General features: G+C 42.9%; 1 protein-coding gene across 1 annotated transcript in view; it reads left to right on the top strand.

Moving 5' to 3' along the window:
* Positions 1-14,655, top strand: part of MED14 (mediator complex subunit 14) — a 34,924-nt gene extending 20,269 nt beyond the window's left edge. Inside the window, exons 17-31 of the mRNA XM_071430294.1 lie at positions 453-613; positions 886-1,032; positions 1,120-1,211; positions 2,487-2,639; positions 2,839-3,108; positions 4,318-4,473; positions 5,007-5,118; positions 5,738-5,869; positions 6,913-7,095; positions 7,767-8,002; positions 8,666-8,845; positions 9,043-9,150; positions 9,604-9,729; positions 10,339-10,528; positions 14,063-14,655. Of these exons, the coding sequence (XP_071286395.1) occupies positions 453-613; positions 886-1,032; positions 1,120-1,211; positions 2,487-2,639; positions 2,839-3,108; positions 4,318-4,473; positions 5,007-5,118; positions 5,738-5,869; positions 6,913-7,095; positions 7,767-8,002; positions 8,666-8,845; positions 9,043-9,150; positions 9,604-9,729; positions 10,339-10,528; positions 14,063-14,136 (2,320 nt within the window). The 3' untranslated portion in view covers positions 14,137-14,655. The remainder of the gene's footprint in view (positions 1-452; positions 614-885; positions 1,033-1,119; positions 1,212-2,486; positions 2,640-2,838; positions 3,109-4,317; positions 4,474-5,006; positions 5,119-5,737; positions 5,870-6,912; positions 7,096-7,766; positions 8,003-8,665; positions 8,846-9,042; positions 9,151-9,603; positions 9,730-10,338; positions 10,529-14,062) is intronic.
* Positions 14,656-23,980: the final 9,325 nt, after the last annotated feature.

A 23,980-nucleotide genomic window follows, 5' to 3' on the forward strand; every position in this document is an offset into this window, starting at 1 on the left:
ATACGAATAAATTAGTGAGTACTAAGGGAACTGCCAGAGTGTTCATTGCATGTAGAGCAAGCTTGTTCTACAAGGCAAATGAATTCAGATTGCCACAGAACTTAGTTATTTTCATCTTTTTTGGCTTATTCCTCTGTATAAGAGCTTTATATTGGTGAGCTCTTAGTTCACCAGGAGATAAGGACAATTCAAGAGATCCTTTAACAGTCTGTAATTTGCAGGTGTTGAATCCTGTATAAAAAGTGGTCTTAGCTCAGAGTGCTTTTGTGACACACTTATTACAGTCCTTGAAGAGGAACAGGTTATCTCACTGAGCAGTCCAGCTGCCTTTGCTGTTGATTTGTTCATTCTTTCATGTCCCTTGAGAGTCCTTCAGGAAATCGTAGAAGGTAGTGTTGTTACTTGTGGAACTGCACTGTGTCTAATGGAGATTCTGTTTTTGTCATGTATAGAATTCCTCCCTGTAAAGGTGTAAACGAGGAAACGCAGAAGGCTCTGGACCGATCTCTTCTTGATTGCACTTTCCGACTACAAGGTAGAAATAATCGCACGTGGGTGGCCGAGCTGGTGTTTGCAAACTGCCCTCTGAACAGCACTTCATCCAGGGAACAAGGCAAGTTTCGTTGAGGAACACTGGTAAATTTTGTTGCTTTCTAGTTTACATTGTCTGGTCCAGTAGTTTTAGTGTCTTGGTGTAGCTGGACAGCTGTCTGCTCCTAAGATTTCTAATAAACCGTAGTGTACCTTAATCAAAATTCTGACTGCTGAGTTGATGCACTTTTGTTATTTCAATGTGCTTCCTAGTCACTTGCCACTTTACAGTCTGTAAACCACAGCTCAGGAACCACTGGGTTGATCAGTATTTCCCATCTCCTCACACTGCAGGACCAACCCGCCATGTTTACCTGACGTATGAGAACCAGTTGTCTGAACCAGTTGGAGGGCGCAAGGTGGTCGAGATGTTCCTCAATGACTGGAACAGTATTGCTCGGCTCTACGAGTGTGTCCTGGAGTTTGCACGGTCCTTACCAGGTACAGAAATCACCTCCTTTTTGTCAAAGTGGTGGGCTCACAGATGACTGTAATTTTCTCACTCTCTCTTCCCTCCCCTCTTCACAGACATCCCCAACCACTTAAACGTTTTCTCAGAAGTTCGGATCTACAACTATCGAAAACTTATCCTTTGTTACGGAACTACCAAGGGGAGCTCAGTGAGTAACTCCTAAATAGACTTCAAATGTATGACTGAAAACAGAATGTGTAGGCTTAGACTTCTCAGAATTTTGCTGCACAATTTTTCTTTGTAGTGGAATTAATGTAGATGAATGTAGAAAAGACAGAGGGTGCCACATTGCTGATTTGCTGGGTTGCTGGAAGTTCAGTGTTTTTGAGAATTTCTGTTAGATGTTTTATATTGTGGGAAGGACAGTTGTGTGCTTCTGTCTGATGAAAGATGGTGTGGCAGCCTTTTTCTGAAAAGCTTTGTGTAAGTGTTGTTACTGCTCACTGCTGTACTGGGATATATGGATGGATATGTGTAAACTGAATGCCTAATTCTGCCTTAAAAGAGAGGACTCTAATATAAAGTTTTAAATATGGTGCTGTGCTTTCAATGAGGTATTCATTGATTATTTTGTAGCAGTGCTGTTACCTTGTTCAGAACTCTAGCTTCCTCTGTAATATTTGAATTTGCAACTTATTAATTAAATAACTGAGTACTTGCTCACATCTTTGTGTTAAGTGCAAGGGAGAGGAGGAAGTAAGTGCACGTCTATTTCAGATTAAGAATATAATTTTGTGTGCAACTGATGTGAAGTAGCTTCATACACTTGAAATTTGCTTCCTGGGACCTTTGTGTGTTCATTTTGTAAGCTGAATTTTTTTAAAAAGTATTTTTACATGCATTTTCATGGGAAGTGTGTGTAAATATATATATATATGTATACATACATACATATGTATGTTATATGTATGTAAGTAGCCAGAGCAGCAGTATGGACTTTGCATTTAACTTCCTTACATATTATCCAGTACTCATTTTTGTGTAATATAACTTAAGAAAACCAGTCCACCTCCAGCAACTCACTAATCAGTTTTCCACACCACAAATCTCTCCAAGTTTAATTTTCTCTCTCTCACTTTGGCAGAAAAGATTCTTTTGGTTTTTGGTTGAGTTGCTGATATAAGTGTCCAGTTCTGTGGTTGCCAACAATCCAGGCAGCTAAATAGGTGTTAAACCTGAGGGTGCCTTTTTTTTTTTCCTTTACAGCCTCAGCAGCTTTTGAAGAAGGTGAATTATGAATCTGTTGAGATTTGATAGAAAATGGGGGGAAGATTAAATCTGACCAACTTTCTTGTTATAATCTCTTACTATAACCTCTTATATTACAGGTTATTACATCCTGCAATATAAGAGTAGAATAAGTAAGTTATTACAACCTACTTGTTCTAGCTTCCAAGACCATTTTATGTTTGTGACATTGCAGATCAGCATTCAGTGGAACTCCATCCTCCAGAAGTTCCATATTTCACTGGGAACAGTTGGCCCAAACTCAGGTTGCAGTAACTGTCATAACACAATTCTGCACCAGCTCCAGGAGATGTTTAATAAGACACCAAACGTGGTGCAGTTGTTACAGGTAATGTTCTCAAATCTTGTATCAAGAGAATTCCAATACACTAGGGAGCTGAATTCAGATTAAACTGTTCTCTTCAAGGGTGTTATTATTTATGAACCTCATTGCCAGAAAGCATCAAATTTTCCCTGCTATGCCTCATTTTCCCTGACCTTTCCTTTTGGATGAGCTACCTGACCTCTCACTCTCCGCTCTCTCCCAGGTTTTGTTTGACACTCAGGCTCCACTAAATGCCATCAACAAACTCCCAACCGTGCCCATGCTGGGGCTGACGCAGCGCACCAACACTGCCTACCAGTGCTTCTCCATCCTGCCCCAGTCCCCCACGCACATCAGGCTGGCCTTCAGGAACATGTACTGCATCGACATCTACTGCCGCAGCCGCGGCGTGGTGGCCATCCGCGACGGCGCCTACAGCCTCTTCGACAACAGCAAAATCGTCGAGGGCTTCTACCCCGCCCCTGGGCTAAAGGTGAGCACCCCTGTGTTTTCTGGCAGCTTGTAAATAAATGAGCTTCTCACTTGGAAGTGTGAATGTGAGGTGAAGAGCTTGGTGAAGGTTTTCTTTGTGGAGTTCTGCGGTTCCTTCCAAAATTTTGAGCGTAGAAGGAAGTTTTTGATTTGTTGGTAGATCTGTTAATTAGTTTGAATTAAAACATTTCCTTTGAAAAAAATAACATCAAGTGCTAGGCTTTTTTTTTTCTTATCTGTGTATTCAGGCATCCTTTTGTTGAAACTTGTGTCTAGGCTAGATGTGGGCTCCAGGATTAGCAGCAGCTGCTCCTCACAGACTGTTCTGTGTGGCAGTACAGTGCTCACAAGTTGCAGGTGGGACAATACTCCATGTCAGATGATTCTAGACAGAAACTTCTCTTTTAAAACACTTCCCATCAGCATGTGTGCAGGAGCCTGTGGCTTTGCTTCTAAATGCAGTTCTGGTTCACTCTTTCTTAAAAAGGAATCTCTGCACACTGACAGAATACCTGTACCAGGTATTACACCTGTACCAGTGCTAGTTATACTGAAATACTGTAAAATGGCTCCCTTTGAGAAACAGGTTAATTTGCCAGTTTTTTTCTGATAGTTGCAACTGAATATTGATTTTCTCATATTGCATTTAACTGATCCTGAACATCTGCCTCTTTAAAAAATGCCAAATGAAAGGTTAATGGAAAGAAGGAGATAGTAGATACCAGTGTAAAGTGGTAGAAGAGAATGGAAATGGGAAAGTAGAGGAGGAATTAATTCAATAAAGTTGGCAGGTCCCTCTGGGTAGAAAAGAATGCTGTGGAGCAGGTGACTTAGATGTTCTTAACTAAACAGGGCAGTTGCAGATGTGATACAACAGCCCCGTAGTTTCTGGATACTCAGGAGTTGTTCTGGAAAAGGTATTTCTAACTGCAAACTTTTCCTTATCTTTAAGGAGAGAATAAAAATGTTGGTATTTCTATTTACTGGAAATATTTCTTGTTATAGAGCCAGGTCGATTTATTAATTGATATATTTGCAGACTAATTACACTGTAATTAATGAATGCCCACTAGTATTTAGTTCCAGAGACCTGCCTGTCTCCTATGTGCTGTAGGTGATAAAGGTAGTTTTAAAGCTTAGCAAATACTGCCTTCATTTGTATAGTAAAATTTAAATGGGCAAACAGCTAACAAAAGTGCTTTTTCCACAGACATTCCTGAACATGTTTGTTGACAGCAACCAGGATGCACGGAGACGATCTGTAAATGAAGATGATAACCCACCCTCTCCTATTGGAGGAGACATGATGGATTCCTTGATATCACAGCTCCAGCCCCAGCAGCCACCACAGCAGCCACAGCAACAGGTACCCTTCAGGCAAAATAAATGTTTATTGCCTTCCACAATAGTAGATTTCTAAGAACTTCATGTTCTAAAGGGATTAGCAGTAACAAAATGGAAAGGGAGACTATAAACCCACTCTGCTGTAGAATTCCCCTTCAGGCAAAATGTATTAATTTATTTTGCATTTCTCATTCTAGTGTAAACAGCCCATAGCATATGAACAGCAGCTTTGGAAGGTCACATGAGACTTGCTGCCTAGAAGCAAAGGACTAAGGGAGGGAAAACAACTGTTTAAGATAAAAGATGGGAGGGAGAGTCAGGAGGCTTTGCTGTTGCAGGGTGACAGATAAAAGGAGAGAGGTACAGAGGTATTATGTCTTTAGAAGAAACTGAAAAAAAACAGTGAGCACTAAACAAGATAGTCTAGAAAATCAAACAACTGTGTGGATGAACCTGTAAGACCAAAGCCTCATTAGTATTCTCCTGCATATACTTAATTTTTGTTTTGGTACAAAATGATCAAAAGTTTTAATTGTCCTGTGTTGACAATTTCAGCCATTTGCAAAACAGGCAGGAGCCTCTGGAGCATATCCTCTCACCTCACCACCCACCTCCTACCACAACACAGTGACACCCTCCCCGTCCATGATGCACACACAGTCACCAGGTAGGATGGCTGGGAGCTGGTCCTGTCCTAGAAAAATAGGTCTTTGTGCTTGTGTGTTTTTTCTATTATTTGAGCTGTGTTTAGCCCCAGACTAGCCAAGAGAATGCACCTTACACTGTGGGGAAAAAAAGCAGGGTCCTGCCATGCATGTTTTTGAAAGTACATTTTGAAGCTACAAAATCCGATTAAGTAAAACTGCCATCTTTAGCTGTGTAATATTTGGGGTGTTTCATCATTACTGTTTATAACTTGCTAAGACATAAACCTGTTAATTTGCAATACCTGCTTTTTCAGAAAAGCTTTTCATCACCAAAGCTCTGCTTTCTGCTCCCAGCTGTTGTAGAACAACAGCTGAAAGTGTTTAAATTTGAGGAAGGGCTGGGCACAGGGGAAATGCCATTCTTCAAGCCAGATATCATGGGAAGTTTCCTTTGTGTGGTAAATCAACCTGAAAAATATAACAGTCATGCATGTACAAAATAAAGTCATTGAGTGAAAAAACAAATTCTCCTGAATCTTGTTTGCTGTCTCCCTAAATAGGAGGGAGCAGTTGATAGAAAAAAAATAGAACAGAAAGATGGGAAATGTGTATGTCAAGTGATGTGATGTCTTTGATCAGGAAATTTGCATGCTGCAAGCTCACCTAGCGGGGCTTTAAGAGCACCATCACCAGCATCCTTTGGTCCAACTCCTTCACCTTCCTCTCTTGGAATCACAATGGGACAAACAGCTAATTTTGCCAGCCCACATGGTGAGTTCTTTACTGGCAGGAGTATATGTGGTGACAGGGAGGGCAGATTTGCTTCTTAAAATTAAGTCTTCCAGAGCAGACCTAAGGTAATTGAGAAAAATTCATGGTTTGTAATTGGCTCAAGTAGCTGTTTTCATATATGTGAGTGTTAATTGTTAACAGTAGTCAAAAGTAGCTGCATGGCATGTTGAGGTGTTCCTAACATGGTAAAAATTGACTCTCAGTCACTTCTTTCTGCTTACTAATGTAGGGAAATTCAATGTGGTCTTGTAGCAGAACAGTGGCTGCAGCTTTTAATGAGCATTTTCTTTTGTTAGATTAGTTAGTGGATTTTCACTGCTTACATTTCCTGGAAAAATAACTGGAACAGGTTAGAAATTCACATACTTGCAATGGGAAAATGTCAAAATCTGGCTGGTTTGACATATCTGTGTGTGAGCAACCTGCCTTTTGGTTGTTTCCTTTGTTAATTTGGTTGGGTTTTTTGGAAAGCTGCCAAAATAATCCTTTGTGTAATCACAGTGCATTGTAAACTGTTCTATAGATCACAACAAATGGACAGTTCAGATGATAATTACCACACATCAGTTTGACTGTTGAGATGAACAAAGTGAGAGAGATGTACCACAGAGTAGGTTTAAGGTTCTGCTCAGTCTGTAGAGCAGAGATACCTTTGCAGCAATAACTGTAAGATGCTGAATAAATAAGGAACTGTCTGGCTGAGGCTTCCTTTGCTAAGGAACAGTAGAAGTCCAGGTCTGTAGGCAAGAGCTCCTTTTGGCTTAGAACCCATTACTTGTTGAACATGACTATTTTCCTTAGCATTCTACTTTTTAAAAAATACAACCTGGAAAACCTTGATGTCTGTATCTTGATTTTTACTCTCTGCCCCCACTCATATGTTTTGTATGGTTGTAAAAAGTAGTCTGAAAGCTTGCAGGCACTTTCATGCTTTACAGATTTTAGTAAGCCTCTTTTAGATTTCTCTATTAGAAAGCCTTTTACTTTTTAAAGAAATAATAATGGTCTTGTAACATCTGTAGGTACCATAGACCCAAGCTCACCCTACACCATGATGTCACCCAGTCAGCGTGCAGGGAACTGGCCAGGATCTCCCCAGGTCTCTGGTCCATCACCAGCAGCACGGATGCCTGGAATGTCACCAGCCAACCCTTCCCTTCATTCACCTGTCCCTGATGCCTCTCATTCCCCACGAGCTGGAACAAGTAGGCTTCTTTATCAGTGTTGTAACTGTGAAACACTCATGTTTAACATTTCTAGCTGTGTTCTTTTTGGTAGTTTTTGTGTCAGTCTAACAGTCCTTACTGTCCTTGTGCAGTAAAATGTCTAAGGAAATTAAGCCTTGATTCTGTCCTACTTCAAATCTTCAATAACAAATTGGAAAAGTGACCTAAAGCATACAGCATAAATGTCAGCAGGATTGATGATAGCTTTTGTTGAAGTGCAGAAATCAGTCTGAAACTATTGAACTCCATGACTAAGAGAAAAGTCCTCAGAGTGAGAGCAATGATAGGCACATTTGCCAACCCAAATACTAACTTTTCACATCATAGATTTGTAATGCTCTTGCACGACTGATTTAGCCATTTTTACATCCCATTGAGTTTGTTGTGCAAACCTGCTGTCTGCTGGCATGCTGCAGAAAGAGGAAAAGGGAGGAGGATTTTAATGTTACTGAGACTCTTTGCATGGGTTCAGGGTCAAAACTAATTCCTTGTCTGTCTGATGCCTATCACTAGGCAGGCAAATTCTTAAATAAGAAGGATTGAGCTTTGGTCCAGAGGACTTATATATGAATAGAAGCAATTAAAGTGAAACATGTATCTAATGTTTCAGCTTAAATCCTCCCTTACTGCAAGTCCTTGTGTCCCCACAGGTTCCCAAGTCATGCCAACAAGCATGCCTCCACCTCGGAAACTACCTCAGCGCTCTTGGGCTGCATCCATTCCTACAATCCTCACCCACAGTGCCTTGAATATTCTGCTCTTGCCCTCTCCTACCCCTGGGCTTGTGCCAGGACTAGCTGGCAGCTATCTGTGCTCCCCTCTTGAGCGATTCCTTGGCTCAGTGATTATGAGGAGGCATCTTCAGAGGATCATTCAACAGGAAACGGTAGGGCTTCAGTTTGAATGGACCTGTGGGTATGTGACTGCTCTGTGTCTTTCAAATCAGGCATAAACTGAAATGCTTCAAAAAAATAACTGTTTGCTGTTAGGCTTGTGCTCTACTTCTGATTTTTGCCATCTAAAGTGTCAAAATTTAGAGAAATCTTTTAGTTCCACTTCTTTTCCGCACAAATTAGATTTGGTCAGGTGATATTTGGTAATTGTTAAAATAGCAAGTCTATGACCAAGTATATGATCTAAGTTTCAGATGCTATGGGTTCTTTGGGTTTAGCATGTCCATTGGGAGTTTACTAGAACAGCCATGGGGTTACTGTGGATAGCACTCCTTGGCAGGATAGCCAGAGAAGTGAGTTACTAGTTAATACTCAGTTGGGAATGTTACTTTAGGGTTTGGACAGACAAATGTGCCTCTTCACGTCTATGGCATGGATTCAGTGACAGAGAAACCAAATCTGGCATAAGCTTAATTCTCAAGGCAAATTTACCTGTATTAAAATATCATGTGTTTCTTTCTGGAAAGGGAGGTTGATCACTACACTTTGGGGAGGGAGTGAGAGAGGGTGTGTGTGTGTGTGTGTGTGTGTGTGTGTGTGTGTGTGTATGCCATTTAATGAATGACTAATTGACTGTGAATCTCCTTTTCATGCAGCTACAGTTAATAAACTCCAATGAACCAGGTGTCATAATGTTTAAGACAGAGGCACTGAAATGCAGAGTTGCTCTCAATCCCAAAACCAACCAGACCTTGCAGCTGAAAGTAACACCTGAAAATACAGGACAGTGGAAATCAGAGGAGTTACAGGTTTTGGAGAAGTTCTTTGAAACAAGGGTATGTACTGAAATCAAGCATGTTGATGTTTTCGTGCTTTGCTTTTAATCTCTGGTGTTGTTTTGAGTGGTCCTGCTGACTTTCACTGGCATGTGTTAGAGCTGCAAAAGATATAATGTCAGCTGTGCATGCTGGTTGCATATTAAATGATATATTTATTATCTAAATAGGCATTACTAAATAGTGTATTTCTTTAGGTTGCAGGACCACCTTTTAAAGCAAACACCTTGATAGCCTTCACCAAGTTACTAGGGGCTCCCACACACATCCTCAGGGACTGTGTACACATCATGAAATTGGAGCTGGTAAGTCAACTGTTCTATTTATTTAGTTCACACAACTTTAGTTGTTATATTTTTGAAAAAAGCTGATGTGTCTTTATCTACAAACCCACAAATTATTCTAAATTTATACATAAGTTATTTAATGTTATTGGAGAAGTTTTCATTTTGCTACTAGCTTTCCTGGAAACGCTCAAAATTTCCTTTTAAAGGAAATTCAAATTTCCTTTAAACTTATGATTCTAAGGAACTGCAGACATGTTACAGCAGGCACATGTATAGACTGACCAGAATCTTTCTGATTGAGTTACTGTGCTCAGTTCTTTCAGTGTTACTCTGATTTCTCTAAACCTGACAACATCTGCAGGTTTAGCTCAAGAGGCACATTCTGCTTTGTGGTGCTTCCCTGTTTCATAGCTGTGTATGTCACTGACATGAGAACTTTGCTATTCTTTCTCTGTGCTGCTCTCTGAGCAGTTCCCTGACCAGGCAAGTCAGCTGAAATGGAACGTGCAGTTTTGTTTAACAATCCCTCCCAGTGCTCCACCAATTGCGCCTCCAGGAACACCTGCTGTTGTGCTGAAATCCAAAATGTTGTTTTTTGTAAGTAGAGCTATCTGTTTTAAAATTCTAACCCTGCATGTCTCTGAGATCATCATGAGTTCATAGCAAAACATAAACCCACTGTATCTGACAGCTGTAATAGCTAAAAGTGTTGTGCTGTTGGGAATCCTCGATTTGCTTCGATCTCTTTTGTAATGAGTTTGGTTCGTGTTCCTACTCTCCTTCCTACTAAAGCACAGCAACTCCTCGTGTTTCGTGTTCTTGGAGAGATGTTGACAGTATATAAAGTTCAGCTCCCTCTGGGCTGCATTTTCAAGTGCTCCCCTTGTGGGTGTTGAGTTGTTCTTTGAGGCACTAACCACCTAGATGGGTGAAGTGCACATTAGTGGTGCTGGGAGAGGAGAGAGGGGTGAGATGTTCAGAACAAATCTGCATTAGTGTTGTGCCCGAGGCAATGCTCACCGTGGGGTGCTTTTGAGAAGACAATAGTCTCCACCTGACTGATAATTTCTCTGTTACAGAATTGATGTTTGAAAACAGGGGGATGGGAGTACATGCTGTAGGCCTGGAGTGTTTAACTGTATCAGAAGTTGCACTGAAGTTCGTGGTCATTTCATTTAACACACTTTTTGGGTTGTTTCCCCACAGCTTCAGCTAACACAGAAAACAACAGTCCCACAGGAAGCTGTTAGTATTATTGTCCCAATTATTTATGATATGGCTTCGGGTACAACGCAACAGGCTGACATTCCCAGGCAGCAGAACTCTTCTGTTGCTGCTCCAATGATGGTTAGCAATATTCTAAAGAGGTTTGCTGAACTGAATTCACCACGACCAGGTACTGTACATGTCCAGTAGATATATTCTCTTCACTCAGACATCTGTGACAAATCTCCAGTGTAAAACTAAACCTCTCTTAAGTCTGAATTCTTCTTGGTTTCTATCTTGCTTCTTTAGTGATTACAAACTCCTGATGTGACAGGCAATACATAATTAATAGGAAGTACTGGCAACACAGCAGAAGGTTGCACTGATGATTCAGGCTGGGTTTTGCTGTTCTGCCCAAGTGATAGAATGCACCCACCTCTTGTTGGCCCCACTCTTGCTGCTCAGTAAGAGTCACACTTTTTGACAAATGGGCCTAGAATGAGTCACAAGAAATATGCTATGGCCAAGTGTCAGTTTTCATGGTTAATTATGAAGTTACTCAGCTTACCAGTAGCATGTAAAGGGATCTTAAAATAGTTACCAGAACTTGTCCACGTGCTGTGAATGATTTAAAACTAATTGCAGTTGTTGTATACTCCTTTGTCAGTGTGTCCACTAGCAGAGGTGCATACAGTTCTGTCCCCCAGACTTGCTGTGAAGTGTTTGAGCTAGGTTGTTCTGAGTGTTCATTGGCCTGTAGGTAGTGCACTGTGAGCAGCGTTGTGCTTTGCTTTCCCTCTTGTTTGTCATACCTTTTATTTTTCTTTTATTATCTAAAACATGGAAAAACAGTAGCAGGTTCTTTGGGCAGCATGTTGTCTGTAAGCAGTGGTTTGGGGTCCTAGTACACGGATGGTTCATAAGAAAAGTAACTTTCAGTTCTGATGAAGAACATAATTTTTTCCAGTAACCCAGTGAATAGATGGAAGTTGTGAATCCAGAAGTTGACTCTTACTTCTGTTTTGTATAATTATTCATCTCGTTGTTATGCAGTAATTTTAACTATGCTTGATGGATTATTTCAATTGGTAGAACATGAGAAATGTTTACCTTAAATTGGTGTGGATATGCATACATTTCTGAAACTTGTGATGGGATTTAAATTAATATGGACTTTCTGTTTAACATGTAGTAATAGTGTAGGTAAATAGGAGAGAAAATAACCTTGAGAGCATGTGGAGTTCCCTGTAGGAGTTCTGTATGTGGAAAAGAGCTGTTGTTTGTATAGCACTTTTATTTCAAAATACATTAACTAAACTTCAGGTGTTGCTTCTGGAAGGTGCTTCCCCACAGATTTCCCCTGGTGTGGGGAAGGGTAGGTTGTTGCTTTGCTATTTGTTATTGCCCTGAGTTGTGCTTTAAAGTAAACCCTCCACAAAATTCCACAGGCAGAGCAAGTAACTGTCAAAGGTGCTCTGGAGATGCGTGGTGAGATGTTTTCTGATGGTCACTAGATAGATCAAAATGGACAATTTTTGTTTGTTGAGCAAATTTTGAAGCAGTTTTGGAATCCACTACAGGGAGCAAAGTATAGATGGGGGAAAAAGGCATAGAAAAAGCATTTGAGCCACAAGCAGAACCTTGTCCAGGCAAAGGAAAATGTAGCTGGCTGAGCAGAGGAAATTTCTAGTAGTCCTTCCTCTAACTTCCAAAAGAAAGAATTAGTCTGTATGATTTTATTTATTTCCACCATCACCCAGCAAAAGTAGGATCTTCCCTGAGGACACTTGAAATGCAATTTCCTCTGTTCTTGTTGTCAAAACATACATTGTTATAGCTGATCAAAGAGAACAAGAATACCTTCTTTTCTTGACCATTGAAAGGTGATAGGAGAGCCAACAGATGAAGGTATATAGCTGGGAGACTTCTCTTAAAACAGCAGGAGATGGGAGATCCCAGATGTGTGTCCTTTGTCGTCTGATGCTCCTTTCTCTTCTGCTGCTCCTGTGCTGTACCCAGGATTTTCCTGTCTTTCCTGCCTGTTAGCTCTCTGCTGCACTAATTGCAATCTGCTTGGTTAAGGGAATTTTTCACTGTTTGAGTCAGGAAGGAGCAGGGCCTCCCATCGTGCACAGCTGATGTTACTGGCACTGTCGTTGTAACCTGGAATCAGTGTTGCCTTGTTCTGGCTGTATCTTTTTTACCTTTCTCTCTTTGTGAGAAAGTATTTTGTATTCAGCTTAATTTTCCTCTTAATAAAATGGTAGTGCCTGAAAAGTAAGTTCTTTTGAAAGAGTTTTCTTTTCAGATCTGTGGGCAAACACATTCTGCTGTGTTTAACAGTAAAGTGTTGACTCATTGTGAGTACACGTTGTCTAAGACCCCTTTACCTATGCCTCCATGGGAGAAAATACTTTACTTTGGGGAAATATTTGTATGAACTGAGAGGAAATCAATGCCCTGCAATAATAAGTTTAAAGTTGAGCTGTTAGTCCAAAACCTACAGTATGTAGTGGACATCAATCTGGTAAGGAAATTAAAGTCCCTATGGATGCTGGAGGTGACCCTGAGAGAGGAGCTCAAGGGACTCGTGATGATTCTTAAAGCACTTCACAACTAAACATTTTTCAGTGTCTGATTTTCAGTGATGCAGTGGATGGTATTTAGCCCAGATTTGTAGCTTTGATATGATAATGACTTACCCAAAATAATCTTGGGAATCCCTAGTCTGGCAGTTCAGATTAATGCATCCCAACAGGCTCTGCTCTTATCTCTCTGCTCACACTGTTGCTCCTTCAGCAGCAAAATTCAACGTCTTCTAATTTATATTTCTTGAAATATGCAGGAAAAATTCAGCCCACAGTGACCAGGGTACAACAGTGGCTACTAATTGTATTCTCTTAGCAGGAAATAGTAGATGAAAATCACAGCTGCCTGTTGCTTCATCTTTTGTTGTTCTTCTTTAACCCTTTCGCTTCTGTTGGTTTTAACTTCTTTAAGCTATTCAAAACATGTGTGTTTTTGTCAACAAGTGCTATTTAAAACTTGGGGTAGCTGTGGCTGGTTTTTCCTCTCAGTATTGAATCTCAGCTGTTTGAAACAAAGTCCACCTGCTCTGTATTTTATTTTGCAGTTTGGATGTTAAGGGTAGAGCCAGAGCAATTTGGTTGAAAGAAACAGATTCCTGGCTGTTGCCCAGTCTTGGAATTAGAAATTTTTCCAAGACTAAGCTTAGGACAGAAAACGTCTTCCAGTTGTTTCAGACTTGAGTCTTTCAAAATATTTAGTTTCTGCTTGTAATCAATAGAAATAAAATTTGAAAAAGTTGGAGTTTTCTTTTCTTAAGATTGGTGCACTTAATTAATAACACACAGAAAAAATCGGACCACAGTCCATGTGCAATCAATTCTAGCATAGATTCAATCTTGACATTCAAAAGCAATTAAAAGTTAAGAGCTACTTGCAATTCCACCAGCAACAAGAGCAGTCCTGCTGGGAAAGCTGGAGCTCCTTCAGCAGGTAGCTCCCACAAATCCCGACATCCCTGGAGGTTGCTGGGGTGTGGGAGTGGCAGCCTCTGGACCCCGGGCTCTGGCCTGGGGGCTCAGGGGGCTCAGTGAGGAAGGGCTGTGGGTGTGGGGCTAACCTGTCTCTTTTCCCTGCTCCAGAGTGAGGAAGGACTGGCGGGGGCGCGGTGCTAACCTGTCTCTTTTCCCTGTTCCAGGTGAATGCACAATATTTGCAGCCGTTCGTGATTTGATGGTTAATCTTACGCTGCCCCCTGGGGGGCGTCCCTAGACACTTTTAAAAGAAGGCTGAAAGTGAGAAAAAACAGCAAAAAAAAAATTAAAAAAATAAAATAAAGCCTTCGGTTAAAAGAGGACGTTTTAATTTTACCTTTTTTTCTAAGAGCTAACTATAAACTGGCAAACTTTCAGGGATGCACTTTCATCACATGAGTATCACCACGACTTTTGTATAGTGCTGTTGTATAGTGTGTTTTAATGGGAGACACTTCAGACTAGGTAATAGATTGAAGTATCAGCTTGCTGGTAATAGATTTAATATTCTGTTTTATACTATAAAGATTATGAAAATGCCAAACTTGTTTGTTTTTCTGTTTTTCTTATGTTTTGGTGTAATAGTCTTTTTTTAAGGCAGGTCTGTCATTTTTGAATACTGTAAAACTGTGACAAACTTTATATTGAAGCTGTATTTTAATATGACTGCTTTGAATCCTTAAACAATTTATTTGGGCTTGTTGTAAACATGTCCCCAAAAAGCAATATTTAATAAACTGGATTAAAAAATCTTAAACTGGATGTTGTATCATCTTAAACTTTATTCCTCTCCTGTGTAGTTACTGATCAGATCTCTTATGTTCACACTTCCTGCACTATCTCTGCATGTGATCTTGGTTACTCACACGCACACCTGCTGCTAACTTAAAAACCCAAACAAATCTTTATTTATTTATTTATCCTCTGAGTTCCATTTGTTCCAAATCAGAGCAGAACAGAGTTTGTTCATTTTCCTGGTTGTAAAAATAATCAGTAACTACTTAAAATGGTGCTTCATTTCTTGTATCAAGAACTACATCTCTTCTGTCCCAAAAGCAAAGCTTAGTGGAAGAAAGAACCTTTGTCATCTTCTATGTAATCTGTAATAACAGAGTCTTGTCTTACTGTAGAGGCAGGTAAGGTAGAAGCTGGACCTGCTACCACAAAATTGGAGAGGATGATCCAAAAACAAACAACCTCACGCTTAACTTCCTGAATTGGATGTTTGTAGATAATTTTGTCAGTAATGACTGAAGGCTCTTGTAATTTAATAAAATGTCTATCTTAGGAGTTACCCTGTCATTTAACCATTTGTCCTCTTGGATCAGTATTCTCAAATTTTTATGGAGTTGAAGTTGGTTTCCTGACTTCTTACAACAGTGATTTCAGTCATGCTGCCTCCCTGCCTTTGCAGAGCTCTGGCAGTTCCCTGCTCAGCTGAAGGATGCTTCAAACTAATTTTAAATATCTTTTAGTGAATGTATTCCAGCCTGCCTTGTTGTCTTCAAGGCTGCCCATTGCCCTTACAGTGCTTCTTTCTGTGAAGCTCTTGTTGCTAGAAATCACCTTTTGCTTGGTGCCCACCTCAGATTTCAGCCTTGGACCTGTGGTGTGAGAGTGGGTTCTGTGTCACTGCTGCTCTCACCTGTTTGTATCTAACAGATACAGGTTATACAGCTTCTGCTTCTGAACAGCAAAACCCATCCCCTGGAGTGAAAACCTGCAGTTTTTAAATGCTGCTGCTGCTCAGTTGGAAAAAGCCCATATTTCTGCCTTTTTACAGCTAAACTAATGTTTTAAAATTGAGCAGTACCTGCTGCCCGTTGTGGGAAGGGGCAGGAGATGTCAAGTGTGGTGGCAGCAGAGCTTCAGCACTTGGAAATAAAAGGGAGGGGAGAGGCCTCCCCACAGGGCAGAGAAAACAAACCATGTAACTACTGACAGGTGGTTATGGACTGGCACTCCAAATCCCAGATGATGGGAAGGTTGAATTTTGTTTTATATTATACACAGCACTCATAACCACATTTTAAACATTTCTCCTAAAAATTTAAATTCTTTAGGTAAGCACTACTAGTAAAAGGAAGCATTTCCCACTCACCAGATGCACTTGTTCCTTTCAAAGCAATGACTGTATTTACAATTGCAGTTTTAAGTTTTGTTTTCCATGTGTATTTACAACTTCAGTTTTAAGTTTCATTTTCCATGTGTTCATTCCCTTTTTCTGGCAGCCAGATGATGTGACCACCTGCTGCATTGAGACTATTTGTAGATTTCTTCCTTATGGTGGATTTCTTCGTCCATTTATGTCACTGAAAGTGCTGCAGTGACTCCACATCCTCCCGTATTTCTAGAGGTTTCTAAGTTCCTGATCAACCCACCTGTGGGACAAGGATGAGTTATTGAATGATTGTATTATAGAGAGGAAAAATAGTTGTTCTGAGCTGATCCACAGCTCTGGCTTAGAAATGTTAGCCAGTGTTTTACATTTTACATGTCCAGAAAGCCATTCCCAATGGCAGCCATAGATTTTGTGGCTTTCCAGATAACAAATACTGATCCTGTTAAAGGTTTCCTCAAGATAGAAAATAGGGAAGAGACTTTTTTGAGCCCTGCAAATACTCAGACAAGGAGCAGAATCAAGGTGAGGTGATGGGGGATTTTGGTTTGAAACTAAGTTTTAATTCTTTGTTATCTTTCCACGTTTGAGTGTTCCACCGGTCACCTTTGAGTCTGCAGATGTTTTTTTTAAACTGAGTTTACAAAGGCTGCAGGGAAACAAGCTCTGATGATAAACTGCTGAGACAAAACAAAGCTCCATAAAACCAGAAGCTGTTTTTCTTTACGAGCTGCAGTTTGTCTTTAGGCATGTGCTCAGTTTCATCTGTCAGTTGGAAGTTACTGTGGTTCACAGGCATTTTAAAGCAAAATCTTCTGTATGAAAAATAGACTACTAGGAGAATATTTGGGTCATTTTAATCAGATCTTTGATTAGTCTGTCAAAGGTGTCACTTCAGAAGTTGTGCCACACTGGCCATCTCAGCTCAAGTGGTTATAGTTGTTCCCCTGGCCCAAATTCTCTATCTACCACAGAATTTCAGAGGTTTTTAAGGTAAGAATGTATTTCAATAAATTAACGTGTAATTGAAATGTATTAACCATATATAGCATTGAGGCTGTAATTACCAAGCTGTGACTCTGTGTAACCCCATAATAGCGATGTAATTGAGACTTTCACATTTAGATTAAATCATGCTGACTTCAAATGCGCGACGCTTTTCCGGAGGTGCTCCAGCAGCCGCCGGGGGTTTGCTGCTCAGCGGGTGCATCATTATTTAGGGGAATGTTTTTAAGGCTGAACTTTGGCTCCGGGAGCAGGTGCAGAGCTGCCCTCTCGCTGCGTGCCGCTCTCCTGCGTACTCCCAGCTCTTCACGTTCCTCCAGAGCAGGAATTAATTCTTTGGGAAATGACCCTGGTGGAGGCTCTGGCAGGAAGCGTGCGGCCTCTGCTCCGGGAGATAAGGGATGCTGAGAGGGAAGGGCTGGGTGAGGCTGTGCAGGGCAGCACGGATGCGGCAGCTTCAGCCTGGGCAGCTTCAATCCCCGTGTGAAAAACGCCAACCGCTTGTTTTTAAAATTTTAAAAGTTTAATAGTGATAAAATTGTTATAAAAATAGTAATACAGTTAGAGTAACAATAATTTGGACAATTTGAATTAGGACAATATGAGACAATAGAAACAAAGAGTTACGGACGTCCAGGTACCTTTTTCTGGGCAGCACGAGCCCGAAAAAGGACACCCGTTAACAGAGGATTAACCCTTAAAAACCAATAGCCTGTTACATATTCATACACCTCATACATGATGCATAAAGTCCATTCAAATACAGGATTCTGTCTGGTCATCGTCATCTTCTTCCTCTGAATCCTAACAGCGCCTTCGAGGCGGGAAGAAGTTCGTTTCTTCTGATAAGAGGGCAAGAAATTCTCTTTCTCTGAAAGATTTAGGTGTCCTGTGGCTGCTATCTCACTGCAAGTCCTTTCTTTAAAAAAAGTATCCTACATAGCATAGTTTCTATTTTAACATTTTGTTATAACCTAAAACTATATTTAACACACTACTTAAGAGAATTAATACAGCATTACTTTCTAACACAACAGATATAATATTCATTTTAATATTTGCAAAAAGCCGATCAAAATACGCATTTTTCACACTGCCCTAGAACAGGAGCTCGGAGGGGCCTCCGGAGGACTGGAGGCACAGCAGGGCTGCTGGAGAACTCAGCTCACAGCCGGTGCTGCGGGAAACGCGGCCCTGCTGGGCGGGACAGGGCTCCCACAGCGGGGAAAGCGTGCTCAGCCTTGCCACGGGCTGATTTTACTCCTCCTGCCATCCCCATCTCCACACGGGGCAGTGGAAGGGCTGCACTGAGGCTGCCAGAGCGCCGGGAGCGTCACCCGCACCTGCACTCTTGGAGGGCAGCGGCTGAAGGGGAGCTCGTCAGAAGTTACCAAAATGGGGCTGTGAAAGCTCCAGGGTGGGAAGGGGGTTGCTGACATCCCTGCCCGGTGTTAGGGGAGGCAGCTCCCTGAGCTCAGGGGGTTCAGGCAAGAGGGGGTCTCCTCCCTCTCCTGCGCCCCACACGGGGATGTGCCTCCCTCATGGATGTCGTGCATCCCTCATGGATGTCCAACCCCCCTCAGGATCACGGCAGCTGATCAAAAACAGACGAGGAGTCCTACCCACCCTCGGGACCCCTGCCCGTGGCCCTGAAGCGCTCAAATCTCCACATTGTGATGAGCCGGTGTGTGTGGGCAGGGAGCCCCATCTCTCACCTGCAGCCCCCCGGGACCCCCGGCCTGCCCAGGGCGCTCTGCGGCCCTGCCTCATTGCACAATGCTCCTTCCTGCACATGTAGTTTTAAGGCTTCCTCCGTGACGAGTACGCTGCTGAAAGCAGCTGGCAAGCTGGCAAAGCAGCACTTGAAAGAGACAGAGAAAAGCACTCCTGTCGTTTGGAGCTGATTTTGCAGCAGGAGGGAGGGGGCAGCTGGGGGGCTGCAGGGCAGGCTGGGCCTTGCTGTGCTTTCAGCACAGATCTCTGTGATGGCGATCCCAAAAAGCAGGGACAGAGCCAGCCTGGCACAGCGCTGGTGCTACTCTGCATGTGAGCTCCCAGCTTGCTGCTAGAGGTTACAGAGGAAGGATAGGATAGGATAGGATAGGATAGGATAGGATAGGATAGGATAGGATAGGATAGGATAGGATAGGATAGGATAGGACTATTTCAGTTGGACAGGACTTACAAGGATCTTTTAGTCCAACTGCCTGACTAATTCAGGGCTGACCAAAATTTAAATCATGTTGTTAATGGCGTAATCCAAATGCCTCTTAAACACTGGCAGGCTCAGGGCATTGACCACCTCTGCAGGAAGCCTGTCCCAACGTTTGACCATCCTCTCAGTAAAGAAATGCTTCCTGATGTTCAGTCTAAATGTCTCCTGACAGTGTGGGTTTGAACCATTTCCATGCATCCTGTCCCTGGATCCCAGGGAGAAGATCTCAATGCCTCCCTCTCCATTTCCCCTCCTCAGGAACATGCAGGGAGCAATGAGGTCGCCTCTCAGCCTCCTCTTCTCCAAAGGAGACACACCCAGAGTCCTCAACCACTCCTCACAGGACATTCCTTCCAGCCTTTACACCAGCTTTGTTGCCCTCCTTTGGACACATTCAAGGATTTCACCATCCTTGTTAAACAGACGGGCCCAGCACAGAGTCCAGCGGGATAATCACTGCTGGCACCTCACTGTGCCATGGCTGGAGCACCCTGGCATGGGCTCTGCACTCCTGACTGCTGCAGCATCACTGACTCCCCCGGGTCCCTTCCTGCAGGGCTGCCTCCAGCCACTCCTCTCCCCCTTGTGCCTACAAGGCCTCTGCTTGTGAAGCGCTGAGATGTTGTAGGAACTTGTCATGGTTTCCACACCCAGCTGGGAAACCACATTGCTCACCATGCATGTGCCCCCACAGAAGCTACTCCACAAGCTGACACTGGGATTATCCCACTGGTGCTGTGGAATAACACTCTGACTTGCTGATCTATGTAAACATCAGCTAGCAGGACAGATACATCTTGTTTACTTACATCTGTGCTCTGTCCTCCCATCAAAAGGAGGACAAGGACAAGGCAAGGAAAAGAGGTGTTTGTGCACATGTGCCATCAATGATCTTGGAAAAAAAAAAAAAAAAAAGGAAAAATAGATGTATGCTTTAACTCCTTGGACAGCCTGTAAAGCTGACTGATACCTAGGGATTTAGCTATGTGAAAATAGCTATTTTGACAACAGTACTGTGTGAGAACTGAAGTGTAACTCCAAATACTACTGAGACATCCTCCCCCCACACTGAAGCAGCTGCTTAAGCCTAGCTCAGTCCTGCTTGGCTGTCACCTCAGTGCCCAGAGGAGAGCTGCCAGCTCCAAGCTGAGACCTAACCCGTGTTTGAACCCAGCTCTACCCTTTCCACCTGCTTTGCACTCAGAGTTCAAGTTTTCCAGTTCAGCTCTCGATTAAGGTGTCAGGACAGCACACCAGAAGCTGCTCAGTGACTCTCCCAGCAGCACCAGCCCAGCAGCTGGAGGATGTGCCAGCACCAGGGCTGGGAGAGAGGCCACAGGGAAGGAGGGAAGAAGCAGCCAGGGGCTGTCCCTCTCTCCAGCCCTCTGCAGGACACTGGGCACCTCTGGGCCACTCCCTGCTGCTCTCCTCCCTCTGCTCCCTCCACTCCTTAACTTTAACATCAGTCTTCAAAACAGCTGAGGCTGTGTGGATTTTGTTGTTGTTCTTTGTGCCAAAGAAAGAAGCAAGATGCTTCTAAAATCACAACTGCTGTGGAGAAACAGCCCTTGTGTTCTCCACCATCACAGAGCTCCAGCAGCCAGGCAGGAGTCGGCTGGGAACCCAAACTCAGACCTTGGCTTTTGCCAGACTCTTGGCCCCTGCAGTGGTCCCACTGTTAAGTTTTCAGCTTGGCAGGAGTCTCCAAAGGGTGGTCTCTGTTTGAGTGTGTTTTCCTCTGCTAGATAAAGTGGGCCAGGTAGGGGACTCAGGCTTGCTGTGCAGAAGCTGCAGGACAGCAAGATCCCTGGCTCTGTGTGGGACTGCTCCAGTGAGATCTCTGCAAGCTGAATTGGCTAAGGGTGGATGTGGAAGCATTTGGGTGTGAGTCAGTCAGGGATGTTTGTCCCAAGGGCCCACACTGGGCCCTGTCCCTCTCACTTTGCAGTGTAGGCACAGTCCCTCCCTTTCACAAAGCTCCAGGATGAATGTACAGGCCTAATATGCACATTCAGGGTAGCTCTGGATGCTGGGAAACAATAAATTCCTTATGATTTCTGTGGGAGCAACTGGTGGGTAGTGCCTTTCCTTTCATGGTATCTCACAGACAGGGACCAGGGCAATCTTTAGAAATAAATTAATTCTTTTCTATGCTTTGGGTGATCAGATCCATCCACAGTTGGTCACAGTCAACTTCAATGCATTTTAGATTTGAAAACACACTTGGTAGCTGTGGAACAAGGTTTGTAAGTTGCTTTTCTTGACACACTTTTGCATTTGTTTTTCTGCTTTGTTTTGTTGCAGATGGGTGCCTTAAAAAAACCCAGAGTTTGCCCACACACCTCCTGCCTCTTGCTCGCTGCACAGCTTGGCACAGCGTGGTACCATCCGTGTGCAGCTCTTACCCAAGAGTCAGCTGCTCAAACAGGGAAAGATTTCTGAAGATTTTCAGGGATAATGTTGAAGGAATCAACCTTTTATTCAAACACACTGTTGTTTGCAGCACGCAAATAGCACATCCTGGGCATCCTGGAAGAGGATTATTCCAGGTTGTTTAATTTAATTTCAAACTCCAGTGGCATTCATGGTGGGTAGTGGCTGCAGACAGAGCTTGCTGAGGCCCAAGGTGACCCATCAGCCCTGTGGGGTTTGCTGTGCAGATTTCCTTGGCTTGTGGGCAGATGAAAGTTTTTGGGTCAGTTTGGTGGAGCACAGCAGCTCTCCTCCATCCTTTGAACTTTTGGGACTACAGACATCAGCAGAAAGTCACAGAGGTGACCCTGACCAGAGTATTTCCCAAGAGTCCTCTTTGCTTTCACAGCACACAGCACTGCACAGCCCCACACTGTGCAGGGTGTTTGGGGGCACCAGTGCCAGAGCTGAGCTCAGCACAGTCATGGCCCTGCAGGGGCACTACTGCAGCTCTTCCCTTCTCCCTGGGGGATTGGAGACCTCAGTGAGCTGCAGTGTTCCTCAGAAAGGGGAGTTTCTTCTTCCTCATAGCCAAAGGGATTTGGGAGGGAGACACAAGACACTATATGCAGTGCAGAAGGTGCCACAGCTCATACAGCTGTAAAAAGAGAAATAAAAGAAGGGGTTCTGCTTTGGATTCCATAAGAAATGTAGGACTGGCAGTGCCCTCCTGTGTCTCCAAACCCAGATCAATTACAGGCAAATGTGCTGTAAAATGCTGTTTATAAACTTGGCAGGCTCTGTCTTAATTACAGGTTTTTGCCTAAACTCCCAAGGCCTCCCTGAATCCTCAGGGAGGGAGGCTCATGGAGATCCTCACTGCTCTGAGCTTTGTGGTGCACTACAGAGATGAAGTCAGCCAGAGAAAGCTGTGAGCATGAGGTGATATTTGTAAGAATCCAAGAAAAAAACCTGCCCTTTTCCCATCTTGTTTCAATCCCTTTGGGCAGAGTTAGGAGCAGAGTCAGGCAGCTGCTCTAAAGCTGTGATTTTAGAAGCATCTTGCTTCTTTCTTTGGCACAAAGAACAACAACAAAATCCACACAGCCTCAGCTGTTTTGAAGACTGATGTTAAAGTTAAGGAGTGGAGGGAGCAGAGGGAGGAGAGCAGCAGGGAGTGGCCCAGAGGTGCCCAGTGTCCTGCAGAGGGCTGGAGAGAGGGACAGCCCCTGGCTGCTTCTTCCCTCCTTCCCTGTGGCCTCTCTCCCAGCCCTGGTGCTGGCACATCCTCCCTGCAACTCAGAGGGAGCCAGAATATCCTTCCTGCATTATCGTTCTTCAGTGCTTTCCAAACCTTCCTTTTTAACAAAAGAGATCAAAGTCTTACTTTGATTCTCTTCACTTTTACAAATTTTCCTCCCCGTCTGAATTGAACAGGCATTCAAATAAACAAATAAAAGTATTTTTATTTTATACTCCTCCATCCCATCCCAATCTTTGCCAGGGTGTCCCATGTTGCCAGTGCAGGCTCAGCCTAGTTCAGGGAGTGGCAGAGGGCAGCTTACAGCTGATGAAATGAAGATCACCTGAGCTGTGCAGGAACAGGTCAGCCCTGGAGAATTCATTCATGTGTCCTCCTGAGTGAGGGATGTCCTGAGGAATAATGTCCTGTGTAGGAATAGTTAATTCCATCAGAATAGTTTTGTCCATTTGTGCTACTCCAATGCTGGCAAGAGGTGCAGATTATAAAGGATTTTGAAGGATTGGAGTGCAGAGCCTACAATGCTTCAAAAAAACAGAAACATGGCAAAAACCAAATTTTATCAGAGACCTCAGAAGAAGAGCTTAAGGAGAAAAAAAACGGAGTTGAGAATGCATATGTGTTTATTTTCCAGCTAAGATTAAGCTGCACGTTACAGGGAAATTCGTAAAGGAATTTGTCAGTATTTAAAGACTTCCGCTTTTTAGATTATTTTCCCCTCTGCCAAATAGTTAATTTAGGCTACAGTAACCAATTACTCCCACACAGTGCTGGAAATGATGGCAAGTAGGACTTGTTTCACCACTTCCAACAATGTGAATATTTCAGCAGCTGTGGCATTTTTAAAGAATCAGGTCTGTGGCGTGGAAGTGGCTGAACACAGGGTGGAAAGTAGAAATAAAGGTGATTCCTGTGCTGATGAATTCCTGGGGACCTCTGGGTTAGCAGAAAAAAATCAAACAAAGGAACAAAACAAAACAAAATTTAAAAAAAAAAAAAAAAAAACAAACCAAAACAAAACAAAAAAAGGGGGGGAAAGGGAGCAGAGGAGGAAGCAAACTGCAGACTGG

Source organism: Agelaius tricolor, unplaced genomic scaffold (assembly GCF_023055355.1).
Source record: "Agelaius tricolor isolate 1412-34295 unplaced genomic scaffold, bAgeTri1.0.p SCAF_7, whole genome shotgun sequence".
Classification (NCBI taxonomy): domain Eukaryota; kingdom Metazoa; phylum Chordata; class Aves; order Passeriformes; family Icteridae; genus Agelaius; species Agelaius tricolor.